The 18,194-nt window shown below is 37.3% G+C and overlaps 2 protein-coding genes across 3 annotated transcripts in view; one reads left to right on the forward strand and one right to left on the reverse strand.

Moving 5' to 3' along the window:
• mtor (mechanistic target of rapamycin kinase) overlaps positions 1-18,194 on the forward strand; it is a 294,825-nt gene that overhangs the window by 123,888 nt on the left and 152,743 nt on the right. The gene's annotated exons all lie outside the window — the stretch shown is intronic.
• On the reverse strand, positions 4,363-6,513 carry angptl7 (angiopoietin-like 7). 2 transcript variants are annotated; one of them, XM_061889138.1, is made up of 5 exons: positions 6,072-6,513; positions 5,747-5,847; positions 5,157-5,351; positions 4,893-5,088; positions 4,363-4,816 (listed from the first exon to the last, which is right to left on the reverse strand). In XM_061889138.1, the coding sequence occupies exons 1-5, from the start codon at positions 6,430-6,432 to the stop codon at positions 4,647-4,649; spliced, it is 1,023 nt and encodes a 340-aa protein (XP_061745122.1). In that variant the 5' UTR covers positions 6,433-6,513; the 3' UTR covers positions 4,363-4,646. The 2 variants fall into 2 exon arrangements, with proteins under 2 accessions (XP_061745122.1, XP_061745121.1); XM_061889137.1 differs by having other exon boundaries at positions 6,063-6,513.

Consider the following 18,194-nt stretch of genomic DNA (forward strand, 5'->3'; position numbering starts at 1 on the left):
TCCTTTATGTGATGATGTCATGTTATCTGGGACTGCCTCTGTGCTCTTTGGCATAGAATGGAGCAGGTTGTTACTAGAATCCTCCCCCACTCCTCCATGATGACGTCACTGGTCGACACCGTATTTACTTCAACTTGAGGTTGACCCCCAGTTGGCTTCAGATGTGGAGGAGACATATTTGTCCTCTCCATCCCTTTCATCTTGGCACAATAGTACAGTGCGTGATGGAATTCATATTTCCCCTCAGTTCCCCAGTGCCCGCATCACTCATGCAGCCCCAGGCCCCGTGACACCACCCTCACCATACCTCATCTTTGTGTTTGATCAGCGAGTAATAACTGAGGCAATAACACCCACTCTCCTTCAAGGTGTGCACACCTGGTCGTTCATGGAGCTCAGTGAGCAGGTCTCACTCCTTGTAAAACTAATGTTCTTTCACTCCTTAATTAGGTTTTTATATTCTGTACATTACTTTTGACGGCCCAGTCATAAAGATTCAATGACTACTTTTTTGTGTAACTCAAAAGTATTGCCACCTTTTACATTGAAATATAATTTTCTAAATACCAACATTTAATTAATAATGTTTTCCACTTACCGTATATAAATATATTTTATACAAAATTGAAATATCAGTACACATTTTTAAATCTGACATTTTTTTCTTTTAATAATATTATCGTTATATCCAAAGAGAAGATATTTCGGTTAAATATTTTTTCTCATAAAGAGTAATCTCAGTTTTGACATCTTTTTAAGCAATTAAAAAGTATTGTCACTCTTTGAATTTTAATTATCTTTTAAAAAATTAATTTGAAATACCAAAATAAAATGTTTTTTTCCACATAATATGTTGGATGTGTAAATATCAGTATACATTCACAATTTATTCCAATTTATGTTTTAAATCTAAATGTATATTTATTCCTTTATAATATTTGTATACCCAAAGAAAATATATTTCAGTTTAATATAAAATTATTCTGAAGTCAAAAATATTATTTTTTTTGCTTTTGTTTCATGAAATAATTATGTGCAAGGATTTTTTTATTTATTATTATGTATTTATTTATTGTCACTTTTTTCTTCAAGGAATCATCTCAGTTATTAATGTCAGCTTTTTAAGTAACTAAAAAGTATTGTCACTTTTTAAACTTACATATGATTTTTTTAAATTGATTTAAAATACCAAAATAAAATAAATGTTTTTCCACATTAAAAATATACATTTAAATATCAGTACATATTTAGTTTTTTTTTAATCTAAATGTTTTTAATTAATTTTTATTATATTTTTATACCCAAAGAGAACATCCATCCATCCATCCATTTTTTACCGCTTATTCCCTTTGGGATCGCGGGGGGCGCTGGTGCTTATCTCAGCTACAATCAGGTGGAAGGCGGTGTACACCCTGGACAAGTCGCCACCTCATCGCATATTTCAGTTAAATATCGAATTATTCTGAAATCAAAAATACGAGTCAAAAATTATTTGCAGGGATTTATTTATTTATTCTTATATATTTATCGTCACTTTTGTCAGTTTCCTCAAAGAATCATCTTTGTTATCGGTGACAACTTTTTAAGTAACTAAAAAGTATTGTAACTTTTTAAATTTAGATATCAATCCATCCATCCATTTTCTACTGCTTGTACCTTTCTGTGTCCGGGGGTGCTTGAGCCTATGATTTTAAAATTGATTTAAAATACCAAAATAAAATTGGTGTTTTTTCCACATAAAAAAAATATGAATTTAAATATCAGTTAACATTTACAATGTATGTTTTGTATCTAAATGTTTTTTGATTTTTATAATATTATTTTTATATGTAAATAGAACATATTTCAATCAAACACAAAATTATTCTGAAATCGAAAATATGCAAAACATTTTTTTTTCCAAAAATAATTATTTTTCAAAGATGTATTTATTCTTGTATAATTATTTATTTGAACTTTTTTCTCATAAAGAATCATCTCAGTAATTAAGTAACTGAAAAGTATTGTAATTTTTTTAATTTAAATATGATTTTTATTTTTTTTAAATACCAAAATAAAATAGGTGGTTCTTAAACATAAAACATATTAGAAATTGAAATATCAGTAAACATTTACAATTTATTAAAATTCATGTTTAATAAAAAAAGTATATATATATATATATATATATATATATTTTTTTTTTTTATGTCCAAACAGAATATTTTTCTGTTAAATATCAAATTAATATGAAATTGGAAAAATAATAATTTATTTTTTTTAAAATCAATTATTTGCAAGGATTCCCTGTATTTATTATATATTTATGTATTGTCACTTTTGAAGTGTAATATCATTTTATGTATATTTCCACGATAAATTTCCAGATTAATTTAGTCTTCTGGTTGTCTGTGGAAAACATTTTGCACTTTTCAAACTTGCGACAATAGGAACAAGCTTTTTTTTTGCGGCTGTTTTTGGGGCAGCTTCTTCGTCTTCGTGGGCTTTCAAAGCACAGTTGCAGCAATGCTGGCCTTTCAGGTGGCTGATAAGGTTTGATGTGTTGAAGCTCAATGATTTTTGTTCCTCCCTCCTCCTGGTATATTTAAAGCACTGTGAAGAAGTACCACACAATGGAAGCCATGTTTGAAGAAAAAAAAGGAGCACTTGATTTGCTCACCCTAACTCTCATTTTGTCTCATTCGAGCCTATTTTATGATCTATATTTATGTATATGGATTTATCTGTGTGACGTCATAATCGCTCATATTTATTTTGCACCCTTAATACAAATACATATACTGGTAAAGGTGTGAATATTCGCTACAATTGTCCACAAAGTTGCTCAGTTGGTTGCTCCCTCTGTATTTTTATTCTCTGGCAGAGCAGGTGCGTAAGAACTGTGTTCAGGTAATTCTATTTGTCTGAGTTTATTTTGTGTCAGACTCTGTTTTAAATGGCGTGACGGACCACATTAAATGAAGTTGCAGATCACATTGACTCATCGTTCACCCTCATAGCTAGGTATTGGTATTAGAGGTGTCGAAAAAAAGATTATTAATTGATTAAAGAAAATAGTGATGATTATTTAAAATTGATGATTTTTCAATCCGTCCTGTCCAGCTACTCGGGAAAATCATATTCTTAATGTAGGTGATCTATAGCTGCAGATTCACTTAAGAAAATATACTTTTTTTGTTGTCTCATTTGTATTTGACTTTATTAAATGTTTGGGTAGCATTTTATAAAACAAATTCAGTTTTATTTTAGGTATTATAAAAATTGTCGAGAGATTTTTTGTTTTTGGAAGAATGTAGTTAATCATAGAACTGGCACCCAGTGTTAATGAAAAAAGTATTGCTTTTTAATCAAGAATCGTTTTGAATCGAGAACCGATTCCGAACTGAATCGTTACCCCAAAGAATCGAACCGAATCGTGTGGCGCCCAGAGTTCCACAGCCCTAATAGTTGTCTGTTCTGGCTCTCAAGTTGATCATTATTTCGCCTTGCTAATCGTAAAGCTTCTCTGAGATGTTATCCATTTTGGGATCCGATTCAGAAATTGCCAAAGTATGAGTTCCCCCAGCTCCGCCCAGTTCATCCATCACCAACGGCCGCTTTTGAGCTCCTTGAACGGCTGCCATCTTCTGAATTTGTGGATAGACCAGAGCAACACTGATCTAATCAGCAGATGACTCGTTATCACAGTTCCAAATAGAGAATCTATTCCGTTGATAAAGTATGTGAAGAGACTAGTCAGTTTGCAATGCAAATACTTGCTTTTTTATGTGGCGGTTCTGGATAAACGGCAATTTTCCGTCTCTTTTAGAACTATTTAAGTTGGGCTGGGCATTTATCGAAAAATAATGGAAACTGACACTTAGAGCTACTAACTAAACCATGTAGGTTGTTTACATTAAAAATCATGTAGGTTGTTTACATTAAAATACACAAGTGGTTGTGCCAGGGGTCGCAAAATGTGAAGTAATCGTTGCCCCAAGAATCAAATCGAATGGTGTGGTGCTCAATGATTCATCGGTATGTTTGATAGTTTTTAAAGACTTGGATCAGAAGACCGTCACATTCCTACAGAGGTCTGTTGTAGTCCCCCAACCCCCACAAGGAAAGGGGATACCGTTCCAGCCTTAACGAGATGTTTACCATGACCTAATGTGGCACCTTGTCAAATGAAATGTATCCGAGTGAGCCCACCGCAGCGCGTCTTTAGAGAAGCGACTCTTTGTTTCTACCCCTGAGCAAAATGACGCTGGCATGTTCGTGTGTGGTCTTCATTCCCATCTTTGTGGTAAAATGTCAGCATTTGGCCTCGGGGTCCAAGGTCAGTGACTGCATTGCGATGGTCCCACACAAGTAGTACAAGCCTTCTTTTCAAAAATATGTTTATTTTCCGTCACATTAAAATAAAAGATACTTACACATCTGTACACATTTTACAACAATGACAGTTAATAACAGGCTTGGTCCCTTTCCACAATCTTTGCTAGCGTGTTTTTGTTTGAATGAACAAAGCATCATCCAGGCACACACTCACATACTGAAACTGTAGGAAGTAAAATATTTGGACTGATAAATAGACACACAACTACAATTCACAAGTCAGAAAATCCTCAGGCCAAGAATGAATATCCGTCCTCATCAACCACGACTCACGGCTGGAAATCCACCGGCCGAACCTTCATCTCCACCTTTTTCAGGGAGTAGTTGGGACCGTGCCATCCATACCAAGTGATGCCGTCCGTGCTCTTGGTGTGCTCGCCGTAGCGGTAGAAAACGCCATTGAGGTTGGAGTCGGTGCAGCAGTTGTACCAGTAACCACCTAGGGAGACGGGACAGTGGTCAAAACTACAAACCTGTTCGAAAGATGCATGTGTTAAAGCGTTGCCGACGGATACCTTTGCGTAGAGAGGCGCAATCATCCACACACTTGTCGTTGTCTTTGTGGAGGGTGCTGAAGTTGGTGTTGTTGTGGTAGCGCAAGGAGTCGCCGGCGTTCCCGCTGTACTTGGCGAGGAAAAGCCTGTAGCTGTTGAGCTCGTTGGCCACGGTGAAAAAGCCGTACTCGGCATGGCGTTTCTCTCCCTCCCAGTCCTGCGGTGGCGAACACATTAGTTTTTATGCCTTCCAAATGTTTTATCCCTGTTTTCTAAAAAACCTACCTCCATCTCGATCCTAAGCACAGTGGGCCGCCTTGTCAGACGAAATATATGCTCGTTCCCGAGCCAGAAGTCTCCGCGGATGGATCCAAAGCCGCTCTTGTACGACTTCCAGTCGCGGTTAAACGACGTCAGGCCGACTTTGCGTCTCTGGATCAGAGTCCAGGCGCCGCCGTTTGTCTCCATGTCGCAGAACACCTACAGGCATTTCCAAGAAGTCTTACCACGGAGGATTTTGTACGGACATGCAGACATTTGGACGCCGTGTGCAGCGCCTCCTTTTGGTGATGGTCAAACTGATCTCAAAGTTAAAGAAATAGTGCCACCCTTGCCCTCGCAAAGACATTTTCCCTGATGGTAGCCATTAAATTAAACAAAACGAACAACTACTTGGTACACATCTTAAGAGCACTGACAAGCACATGCGTGTCAAATTTGAGCTGGATCGATTGTAAAACATGGTCGCCATCCGGCAAAATGTCAGCCGGCGGCCAGGCGGTACTTAGCAACAGAACGTCCGCAAGCCATTGACCATTGGACTAAGGATTATACAACCCTGACTACATCTGGATTACTGCAGTGTCAGTACTCACGCTGAGCTCAGGTGTTCCCAGGAACTCATCTTTTGGTAGTTTGTACTCGCCGGATATCTTATAGTTCTTGCTGTAGAGCGAGGCACAGTCGTATATGGCGTCTGGAAGAGAAGACAGAGTCAGCATTTTCATGTCCATCAAAGAAACGTAGGAAATGTTCTGAGTCTACTCAAGCAGATTTGTCTTCCTGTTGACCACGCTGACTAGATAAATTACATTGTTGCCGCAGATCTAACTTTGCCGATCCGTAAATAATTGAACGAGAACCTTATTGGTTACGACTTTTCACAGTAGTTTTGGCTTCTTTCACACTTACTGAACTCACCTGATGTGGTCTGGGGCGCCGACTGCAGGGTCTGTAGCTGCATGATTTCCACGCGGTTGTTGATTTCGGAGTACTTGCTCTCGGCCTCGGTGACCCGTGCTTCCTGCTGCCGGTTCTGCATGTCCAGGTCAATGATTTGCCTCACCATGCTCCTCAGGTCCACCTCCTGCTTGCGACTCAGCTCCCCGACCAGGCTGGTCAGGTTGGCCACCTGGACCTTGAGAGAGCGCACCTCGTCACAGCACTGCGCCTTGGGGGGCTTGGGCGCTTTTGGCGTTTTCTTGGGATTCTGGGCCCATGCGGCCGTCACCAGGAGAAAGGCGACCAGCAAAGCTGCCGCTGTCTGATTGACGTCGGCCATATCTGGAGACGTTTGTAGTAGTCGGTTGCCCAGTAGCTCTTCTTTGACCCGACTCCGGTTTCCACAGTGAAGCTCTCCTCTCCCAGAGCATTTTAAGTATTTTGCAAGTGGGCCCTCCCCTTTTCTTCCCTCTCTGGGTGGAGATCCTTTTCATCCCTTCCACTCCACCTTCTCCTCTCAGCTTACTTTCACTCATTCCTCAGACCCGAGACCCACATTTGGTTTCTGGCTGCTGGAACAGAAGACGTTTTAGGTTGTTTTTTATTTTTCTTATTTTTATTTTTACAAAGAACCATACTAACAGGAGTAAATAAAGATGACTACCAGATGGTATTGCAGTTCCACTGTGAAGTCACCTTTTTGGTGTGTAAATCACATGTAATGATAAAACTAGGCAAAGTCTTGTGAATACTCACTGATGGTTTTACGGCACCCGCCCCCTCACCTCGTGCTCACTTCAGTCACCCTCTTTGCAGATATTTGTTTTACGATCTCCCGGGGGAGGACCCGTTTCTTCAATAACCTCGCTCCTCACATGCCAAGGCATGTGTGAAGTCCTCCAGGCCCGTTTGGGGTTTTGATGGATGGATTAAATGCGGTCCGGTATTTAATATCTACAGCGTTAAAAAGAGAAACTACATCCATAAAGCAGCATCATAGTTAGATGGACCTCTTCTTCCATTTCAAATTATTTCATTTGACACAACATTGATGTTTAACATATTATTTTACAACTAGAAAATTCCCGTAAAAATTTTGATGGGCCTGCTATCTGTGCCCTGCACCTCTGGCCGGGGGTTGCCGGAAGCTGCCGTACTTATTAGGTGGTGCCGAGTGTCTAAATCCGTGAGTTTTTGGTGTAACTGTACAAAAAGAATTCAAGAACCAGCATAAAAAGTTAGCATGTGCACATTAAAGGCCTATTGAAACCCACTACTACCGACCACGCAGTCTGATAGTTTATATATCAATGATGAAATATTAACATTGCAACGCATGCCAATACGGCCTTTTTAGTTTACTAAATTACAATTTTAAATTTCCCGCGGGTTTCTTGTTGAAAACGTCGCGGAATGATGACGCGTACGCGTGATGTCACGGACTGTCAGGAAATATTAGCGCTGCACCACCTGCGGCTAAAAGTCGTATGCTTTAACAGCATAATTACACAGTATTTTAGACATCTGTGTTGCTGAATCTTTTGAAATTTGTTTGTTTAATAATGGGGACTATAAAGAACAATTCTGTTGGTGAAAAGCGGTGGATTGCAGCTGTCTTTAGCACCGAGACACAGCCGGTGTTACTTTGTTTGTTGTGAAGCACAGCGGTCAAGCGAACATGTTTTCTCTACGCCAACCAGCATGTTTTTGGATGGGGAAATTGTGATATACATTTTACCGGAGACATCAGTGGATTATTCATCGTCCTGCAGCAGCTGTCAAAAAAGGCAGCTGAGAGCTTGGCTCATCGGCCTCTCTCTGAGACACTGCGCGTTCACCGCAGCCATCCGACCTCGAGGTATGTCTTTACAATCTTTAAAATCTCACTAAAACACTATTAAAACAATAAGCAGATAAGGGATCTTCCAGAATTATCCTAGTAAATGTGTCTAATTACATCTGAAACGCTCACACTGCCGCCGCCCGAAGCCATTGCTTTTTTTTTTTTTTTTTCCTTTAGTCCTTCACTATCAATATCCTAATTCACGAATCTTTCATCCTTGCTCAAATTAATGGGGAAATTGTCGCTTTCTCGGTCGGAAATGTTCTTACTGCTGGTGGCTCCCATTATAAACAATGTGAATATGTGTGGAGCCCTGCAACTCGTGACGTTACGCGCACATACTTCCGGTAAAGGCAGGGGCTTTTCTATTAGCGACCAAAAGTTGCCAACTTTATCGTCGATGTTCGCTACTAAATCCTTTCAGCAAAAATATGGCAATATCGCCAAATGATCAAGTTTGACACATAGAATGGACCTGCTATTCCCGTTTAAATAAGAAAATCTCATTTCAGTAGGCTTTTAAAAGCTAACACTTAGCAAATGTGCTTACGGTGGCATGTCCCAGACGTCAATTAACACGGCTGTAAGGTGTATGGCTTCCGAAGTAGAGAAGAGTGTAAAAGTAGATGAACAAGTTTTCATGTTTAAGTTAACTAGCTAGCATGCTATCATTTCACTAAAGTATGCTATGGTGACCATAATAATAGTTAGCATGTGTCACATACCAAGTTATATGACTCTGCGGTAAACCGTAGAAAAACTAGCTCTAACAGTTAGCATGTTAATTTTAGCATGCTAACAAGCTAACGTGACAATAATAATAGTTAGCATGTGTCACATACCAAGTTATATCACTCCGCGGTAAACAGTAGCAAAACTAGCTCAAAATGTTAGCATGCTATTGTTAGCATGCTAGCAAGCTAACGTGACCATAATAATAGTTAGCATGTTTCACATACCAAGTAATATGACTCTGGGGTAAACAGTAGCAAAACTGGCTTGAAAAGCTAGCCTGCTAGCAAGCTAATGTGACCATAATAATAGTTAGCATGTGTCACATACCAAGTAATATGACTCTGAGGTAAACGGTAGCAAAACTAGCTCAAAAAGTTTGCACGTTAAAGTTAGCATGCTAGTAAGCTAATGTGACCATAATTATAGTTAGCATGTGTCACATTCCAAGTTATGACTCTGGGGTAAACAGTAGAAAAACTAGCTCAAAAAGTTAGCATGCTAGCACGCTAACGTGATCATAATAATAGTTAGCATGTGTCACATACCAAGTAATATGACTCAGGGGTAAACGGTAGCAAAATTAGCTCCAAAAGTTAACATGCTAATCTTAGCAAGCTAACGTAACCATAATAATAGTTATCATCTGTCACATACCAAAGTTATATGATTCTGGGGTAAACTGTAGAAAAACTAGCTCAAGAAGTTAGCATGCTAATGTTAGCATGCAAGCAAGTTAACGTGAGCATAATAATAATTAGCATGTGTGACATACCAAGTAATTTCACTCTGGGGTAAATGGTAGCAAAACTAGCTAAAAAAGTCAGCATGCTAATGTTAACATGCTAACAAGCTAACGTAACCATGATAATAGTTAGCATGTGCCACATACCAAGTGATATGACTCTAGGGCAGGGGTCACCAACCTTTTTGAAACCAAGAGCTACTTCTTGGGTACTGATTAATGGGAAGGGCTACCAGTTTGATACACACCTAAATAAATTGCCTGAAATAGCCAATATGCTCAATTTACCTTTAATAAATTAATATATATATATATATATATATATATATATATATATATATATATATAAATTGGTATTTCTGTCTGTAATTCGTCGTACATTTTTTTTCCTTTTACAGAAGGTTTTTTGTAGAGAATTAATGATGAAAAAAACACTTAATTGAACGGTTTAAAAGAGGAGAAAACGGGGAGAAAATTAAAATCAAATTTTGAAACATAGTTTATCTTCAATTTCAACTCTTTAGAATTCAAAATTCAACTGAAAAAAAATGAAGAGGACAAAATTAGCTAATTCGAATCTTTTTGAAAAAATTTAAAAAAGAATGTATGGAACATCATTACTATTTTTTCTTGATTAAGATTAATTTTAGAATTTTGATGACATGTTTTAAATAGGTTAAAATCCAATCTGCACATTGTTAGAATATACAAAAAATTGGACCAAGCTATATTTCTAACAAAGACGAATCAATATTTCTTCTAGATTTCCCAGAACAAAAATTTTAAAAGAAATTCAAAAGACTTTGAAATAAGATTTAAATTTGATTCTACAGATTTTGTAGATTTGCCAGAATAATTTTTTTGAATTTTAATCTTAATAAGTTTGAAAAAATATTTCACAAATATTTTTTGTCGAAAAAACAGAAGGTAAAAGGAAGAATTAAATTAAAATGTATTTATTATTCTTTACGACAAAAACTAAAAAAATACTTGAACATTGATTTAAATTGTTAGGAAAGAAGACCCCAAAAGGGAATAAGCGGTAGAAAATGGATGGATGGATGGATGGAAAGAAGAGGATAGAATTTAAATGGTAAAAAGGTATATGTGTTTAAAAATCCTAAAATAATTTTTAAGGTTGTATTTTTTCTCTAAAAATGTGTTTCTGAATGTTATAAGAAGCAAAAATAAATTAATTTATTTAAACAAGTGAAGACCAAGTCTTTAAAATATTTTCTTGGATTTTCAAATTCTGTTAGAGTTTTGTCTCTCTTAGAATTAAAAATGTCGAGCAAAGCGAGACCAGCTTGCTAGTAAATAAATATAATTTAAAAAATAGAGGCAGCTCACTGGTAAGTGCTGCTATTTGAGCTATTTTTAGAACAACTCATCTGGTCCTTACGGGCTACCACGTTGGTGACCCCTGCTCTAGGGTGTATGGCTGGGGAATTACAGAAAAAAAGAGTACAGAGCATAGCTAAAAAAGTCAGCACTTTAGGTTAACACACTAATTACTAATTAATACTAATAATTTGGGCTGCGAATCTTTGGGTGTCCCACGATTCGATTCAATATCGATTCTTGGGGTCACGATTCTATAAAATATCGATTTTTTCCGATTCAAAACGATTCTGTATTCATTCAATACATAGGATTTCAGCAGGATCTACCCCAGTCTGCTGACATGCTAGCAGAGTACTAAATTTTTGTAAAAAGCTTTTATAATTATAAAGGACAATGTTTTTATCAACTGATCGCAATAATGTAAATTTGTTTTAACTATTAAACGAACCAAAAATATGACTTATTTTATCTTTGTGAAAACATTGGACACAGTATGTTTTCAAGCTTATGAGATGCGATGCAAGTGTAAGCCACTGTGACACTATTGTTCTTTTTTTTTTTTACAAATGTCTATTGATAATGTCAGTGAGGGATTTTTAATCACTGCTATGCTGAAATTACGGCCCCCGCAACCCCAAAAGGGAATAAGCGGTAGAAATGGATGGATGGATTTATACTGTCGTTGATAATATTCATTTTTGTGACACTACTTTTGGTTTGTTCTGTGTCGTGTTTGTGTCTCCTCTCAATTGCTCTGTTTATTGGAGTTCTGAGTGTTTTGCTGTGTTGGCCCTAGTGTGTGAATGTGAATGTTGTCTGTCTATCTGTGTTGGCCCTGCGATGAGGTGGCGACTTGTCCAGGGTGTACCCCGCCTTCCGCCCGATTGTAGCTGAGATAGGCGCCAGCGACCCCGAAAGGGAATAAGCGGTAGGAAATGGATGGATGGATGTTATGGTATTGCTGTGTATTGTTTTGTGGGATTGATTAAAAAAAATAGATTTAAAAAAAAAAAAAGAGAGAATCGATTCTGAATCGCACAACGTATTCGATTCGATTCGTATTCGAATCGATTTTTTCCCACACCCCTACTAATGTAACTAATTGAAAAAATTAATTTTCAGTTTATTAGAGGTGCACAACGAAAATCGATTCACATCTGAATCGCGATTCTTATTCATCCCGGTTCTAAATCGATTCATATTCTTCAAAAATTAATTTAAAAAATAAATGAACATATTTTTAAAATAAAAATCCATTAAAAAGACATTAGAATGAGCTTTTCTAATTTGTAACCTGTTTTGAAAAAGGTTCATGGTAATTAAGCCAAATAAAACGTTGTGAGAATCGATTCTGAGTTAAAGTCAAAGTACCAATGATAGTCACACACACACTAGGTGTAGCGAAATTATTCTCTGTGTTTAACCCATCACCCTTGATCGCCCCCTGGTAGGTGAGGAAAGCAGTGAGCAGCAGCGATGGCGCCCGGGAATATTTTTTGGTGATTTAACCCCCAATTTCAACCCTTTATGGTGAGTGCCAAGCAGGGAGGTAATGGGTCCCATTTTTATAGTCTTTGGTTTGACTCAGCCGGAGTTTGAACTCACAACCAACCGATCTCAGGGCGGACACTCTAATCACAAAAAGCCACTGCCTGAACAAGGCTCAGAAAATCTGCAGCGACTCCTCCCACCCCCACCAAGGACTGTTTTCACTGCTGGACTCTAGAAAGAGGTTCTGCAGCCTCCGTAGCAGAACCTCCAGGTTCTGTAACAGTGAAGTGAAGTGAAGTGAATCATATTCATATAGCGCTTTTCTGTAGTAACTCAAAGTGCTTTTACATAGTGAAACCCAATATCTAAGTTACATTTACAGGACTGTCTCAGAAAATGTGAATATTGTGAAAAAGTATTTTATTTTTTATAATGCAACTAAAACCATTGTGTCCTTGGGCAAGACACTTCACCCTTGCTCCTGAGGGGACCTGGTGAGCGCCTTGCATGGCAGCTCCCGCCGTCAGTGTGTGCGAATGGGCGAATGTGGAAATACTGTCATAGCACTTTGGGGTCCTTTAAAAGGGGTAAAAAAACGCTATACAAGTACAACCCATTTACCCATTTTACCATTTATGAAAATGTTATACATTCTGGATTCATTACACATCAACTGAAATATTGCAAGCCTTTTATTATTTTAATATTGCTGATTATGGCATACAGCTTAAGAAAATAAAAAAATCCTATCTAAACATTTTGAATATTTCCTCAGACCAAATAAAAAAAAAAGATTTATAACAACAAAACAAAATCAAACATTTGAAAATGTCAATTAATGCACTCAGTACTTGGTTGGGAATCCTTTTGCACGGATTACTGCATCAATGTGGCGTGGCATGGAGGCAATCAGCTTGTGGCATTTTAATTTTTTTAGTTGCATTACAGAAAATAAAGGACTTTATCACAATATTCAAATTTTCTGAGACAGTCCTGTAAACCAGTCTGGGTGGCACTGGGAGCAGTTGGGTAAAGTGTCTTGCCCAGGGACACGGCAGTGACTAGGATGGCGGAAGCAGGGATCGAAGCTGGAACCCTCAAGTTGCTGGCACGGCCACGCTACCAACCAAGCTATACCGAACAGCTTCTTCCCTCAGGCCGTAAGACTCTTGAACGCATCATTATAATCCCATCAATTCCCCCCAAATATGGATGAAGTGGCTGGAATATAAACACAATATAACATACATCCATAAACCTGGATGCATATGCAAAAGTGCAAGATATTTATCTGTACAGTGATCTATTTATTTATACCTGCACCTTATTGCTCTTTTATCCTGCACTACAACCAGATAATGCAACATCCTTATCAGTAGTAAAGTTCACATTTGAATGACATCCATCAATCCATCCATCCATTTTCTACCGCTTATTCCCTTCGGGGTCGATAGAGCCTATCTCAGCTACAATCGGGAGGAAAGCGGGGTACACCCTGGACAAGTCGCCACCTCATCGCAGGGCCATTTGAATGATAATAAAAAGGAAGTCTAAGTCTAACTATGTGCATCTAGGACTGGTTTTACGGTAATGGTCTCAAGAATCCTGTGACTCTCAGGTCACTGGCACAAGTCAGTCTTCCTTTACGGAAAAAGGCTGTTCATGTTGTCATCCTGCGTTCTTCACATGTGACTCCAACCTTTCTCCTCTCTCCTCTGCCCTGGACTCAATCCTTCCCCCGCAAACATGGGAAGGTCTTGCACCTTTACCGTGGCTTTCCCCTCTGAAAGCTCTTTCTAAAGACCGGGTCCGACTCATCGAACCCGGTCCGCCACCTCGGACCCCCTGCGGAGCTGATTGCATTACCTGTGCGTGCAGCCCTGGCTGACGGAATGCTTTCAAGAAGCCCAAAGGGATCTTTGCCTTGGGTATTAAACACTGGCCACAGGAGTCCACGGGGCTGTCAGCACGGCACTCACAGCTTCAATTACCCTGACTAGAAACCACAGGCAGCAGATTCTTTGTCCATCCAAATGTTGCAATTACATAACTTGTGTTAACGTCTTCCTCCTGGCAGTTTTCCCTCTTTAGGCACGGGGATAAAGTGCTGACATTGTGCAATAGGAACGCTTTCAGAGCAGCTCATTTATTTTAAACGTCAAAAAATAAATCATAACAAAATGGAATTAAAAAGCACATGTATTGAGAAAAAGCTGCGATGTATTGTTATTATTATTATTATTATTATTACAAATTATTAGAGTCACTATTAGCACAAAACTGCCATTCAGGCTGTTTTTTTCTTTAAAGTTGTCATTGCTCCCAAAAAAAAAAAAAAAGATGAATAATGTGTAAATTATTTTCCACACTTTTATGAGTGGGACCCTTTTGGAACCCCAATAAATTTATTGAGATTTTTTTTAAATTGGCTTTCCTCAAAAAATAATAATGAATCAAAATCAATATTGCTATGAATTATTGACATATTTCAAGGGTCCAATTACTTCAAATCAAATATTACACTTAACATTTTTTGTGGGAACTATTGCATATTTTGGGTTTTTGCAATAAAAACTAGTTTTCTTTAAAAAAAAAAAAAAAGTGGTGCATAAAAACAACAAAAAAACATGTGGAAAAAATGATAAAACCTTAGAGTCAACCGTTTGATCTGAAGTTGAGCTAGAGAATAATGTGTTGGTGAAAAAAAGGTATGACTTATTTTCTACACTTTTATTATTTTTATGTTGTTGGTTTTTTTTATATTGTCTTTGCTCTTTTGGGGGAACCATTGCATATTTTGTGTTTTTGCCATAAAAAACGTTTTTCTTTTAAAAAATAAAAAAAAGGTGGGTCTAAAAAACAACAAAAAAACATGGCGTAAAAAAATAAAAACTTATAGTCAACAGTTTGGTATGAAGTTGTTCAGCGATATATGTGTTGAAAAAAAATGTAGGACTTATTTTCTACACTTTTATGAGTGGGACCCTTTTGGCTCCCTAATCACTTTAGTGGTATGTTTTGTAAAACTGTCATTGAAAAAAAAAAGGCATCAAAATCAGTGTTATGAATCATTGACATATTCAAGGCTCCAATAACTTCAAATATTACAATTTTGTGGGGGGAACTATTGCGTAGTTTGTGTTTTTGCCCAAAAAATAAGTTTTGTTTGAAAAAAAAGGTGGATCATTAAAAAAAAAAAAAAAAAACATGGGGGGAAAAATACAGCTTATAGTGTTGTTCAGAGATATATGTGTTGAAAATAAATGTATGAATTTTTTTCAAGACTTTTATGAGTTGGGCCCTTTGGGATCCCCAAGAATTTTAGTAGATTTTTTTTTCTGAACTTCCATTGCTCAAAAAATTATAATGAATCAAAATCAATGTTGTTATAAATTATTGACACATTTAAGGCTCCAATTACTTCACACCAAATAGTACACTTGAAAAAAATGTGGGGTAAAATATTGCACATTTTTGTGTTTACCATAAACAACTAGTTGACTTACTGGGAAATACAAATATCCATCCATCCATTTCCTACCGCTTATTCCCTTTTGGGGTCGCGGGGGGGGGGGCGCTGGTGCCTATGTCAGCTACAATCGGGCGGAAGGCGGGGTACATCTATACATATATATATATATATATATATATATATATATGTAGGTGTGGGAAAAAATCACAAGACTACTTCATCTCTACTTCATCTAATCCAATCAAGACATATATATATATATATATATATATATATATATCTGAAGTTGATCTCGAGATTTTAGCGTTTAAAGTAAAACAACAATTTTACACCTGAGTGGGACCCTTTTGGATCCCCAAGAATTTCCGTGTGATTTTTTTTTTTAAACTAGCAATGCTCAAAAATAATAATTAATCTAAATCAATTTTGTTATGAATTATTGACATATTTCAAGGGTCCAATTATTTGACATCAAATATTACACTTGGAATTATTTTTTGAGGACAATGTTGTATAGTTTGTGTTTGTCATATACAAAATGTTTTCTTTGACAAAAAAATGAAAACACTAAAACAAAAATACTTATAATTTACAGATTGATCTGAAGTTGATCTAGAGATTTATCTGTCAAAAGTTACAAAAACACTTTACTGAGTGGGACCTTTTTGGATCCTCAAACATTTTAAGTGGGAATTTTTTTTAAACTGTCATTTAAAAAAAAAATGCATCAAAATCCTTGTTGTTTAGAATTATCGACATATTCAAGGCTTCAATTATTTCACATCAAATATTACACTTTAAAAATTTTTTGGGGGAGACTATTGCATATTTTGTGTTTTTGGCATAAAAAAATATTGTTTTTCAATTTATTCTCTGTGAAACACCAGTTACATTGGCAGCAAAACAGGCCCAGAGCATAATACGGTAGGCATGGTGTTCCTGGGATTAAAGGCCTTACCTTTCCTCCTCCAAATATATTGCTGTGTATCGTGGCTAAACAGCTAAAGTTTTGTTTCATCTGACATCACATGGACTCAAATAAGACCTTCTGGAGAAAAGTTCTGTGGTCAGATGTAACAAAAATGTAGCTGTTTGGCCACAATACCCAGCAATGTGTTTGGAGGAGAAAAGGTGAGGCCTTTAATCCCAGGAACACCAGCCTACCGTCAAGCATGGTGGTGGTATTATTATGCTCTGGGCTTGTTTTGCTGCCAATGGAACTGATGCTTTACGGAGAGTAAATGGGACAATGAAAAGGGAGGATTACCTCCAAATTCTTCAGGACAAGCTAAAATCGTCAGCCCGGAGGTTGAGTCTTGGGCGCAGTCGGGTGTTCCAACAGGACAATGACCACAAACACACGTCAAAAGTGGTAATCAGTTAAGAATGAAGGTTTTAGAATGGCCTTTACCAAAGTCCTGATTTAAGCGTGTGGACAATGCTGAAGAAACAAGTACATGTCAGTAAAGCAACACATTTAGCTGAACTGCACCAATTTTGTCAAGACGAGTGGTCAAAAATTCAAGCAGAAGCTTGTGGATGGCTACCAAAAGCACATTATTGCAGTGAAACTTGCCAAGAGACATGTAAGCTAATATTAACATTGCTGTATGTATACTTTTGACCCAGCAGATTTGCTCACATTTTCAGTAAATTCATAAAAGAAGCAATCTTCATGAATGTTTTTTGTAACCAAGAAGTATGTGCTCCAATCACATTATCACAAAAAAATAAGAGTTGTAGAAATGATTGGAAACTCAAGACAGCCATGACATTGTTCTTTACAAGTGTAGGGAAACTTTTGACCACCACTGTGTACATATATATATATATATATATATATATATAAAATAATAATAAGACTTATTTTTAACATTCTTCTGACTGAAACCTTTCTGGGTTTCCAGGAACAAACCTGAGGGGATCCCTAAAAGTTTAAACAAATCTATGTATTGGTTTAGAAAATGAAAACTATCAAAATGACCCCCGCAGGTGTTTATGTTTCAGTGTGCGGCCGTCAGTGGAAAAAAGTAGAGATACCCCTGTGCTCAGGAGTTCTCCTGCTCTTCCTGCAGTGGAATAAAAACAGCAGATTAGTCCAAGCGACATATACTTATCTCCCCTGGCAGCCTCTAATAGCAACTAGGCTGTATTCTAGCACAGCTCCATGGAACAATATGCTTTTTATTAAAGCAAAGGTCGGCCTCTCTGCTTAAAGATTGCGTGTGGATATGAAAAGGGATCTTGGTTTAAAATGCAGGTCCTACTTTGTTCTTACTCTCCTGAACTTGTGCTGCTGCAACTTACAAACGCCTTTCTTTCTTGGCCGCACACTTCAGTTGACTACAAGTTTCCATTGGCAAAAGTCTTAAAGAGGACTAAAATAAAGGTTTTAGCACTTCTCAGGTGGTAGAGGTGCAAAGTCTTTTCCAATTGTAACTTCTGTTCACACCTCTGCCCACTTTCACTGTTTGC

The sequence above is a fragment of the Nerophis ophidion genome, linkage group LG27 (assembly GCF_033978795.1).
Source record: "Nerophis ophidion isolate RoL-2023_Sa linkage group LG27, RoL_Noph_v1.0, whole genome shotgun sequence".
Classification (NCBI taxonomy): Eukaryota; Metazoa; Chordata; class Actinopteri; order Syngnathiformes; family Syngnathidae; genus Nerophis; species Nerophis ophidion.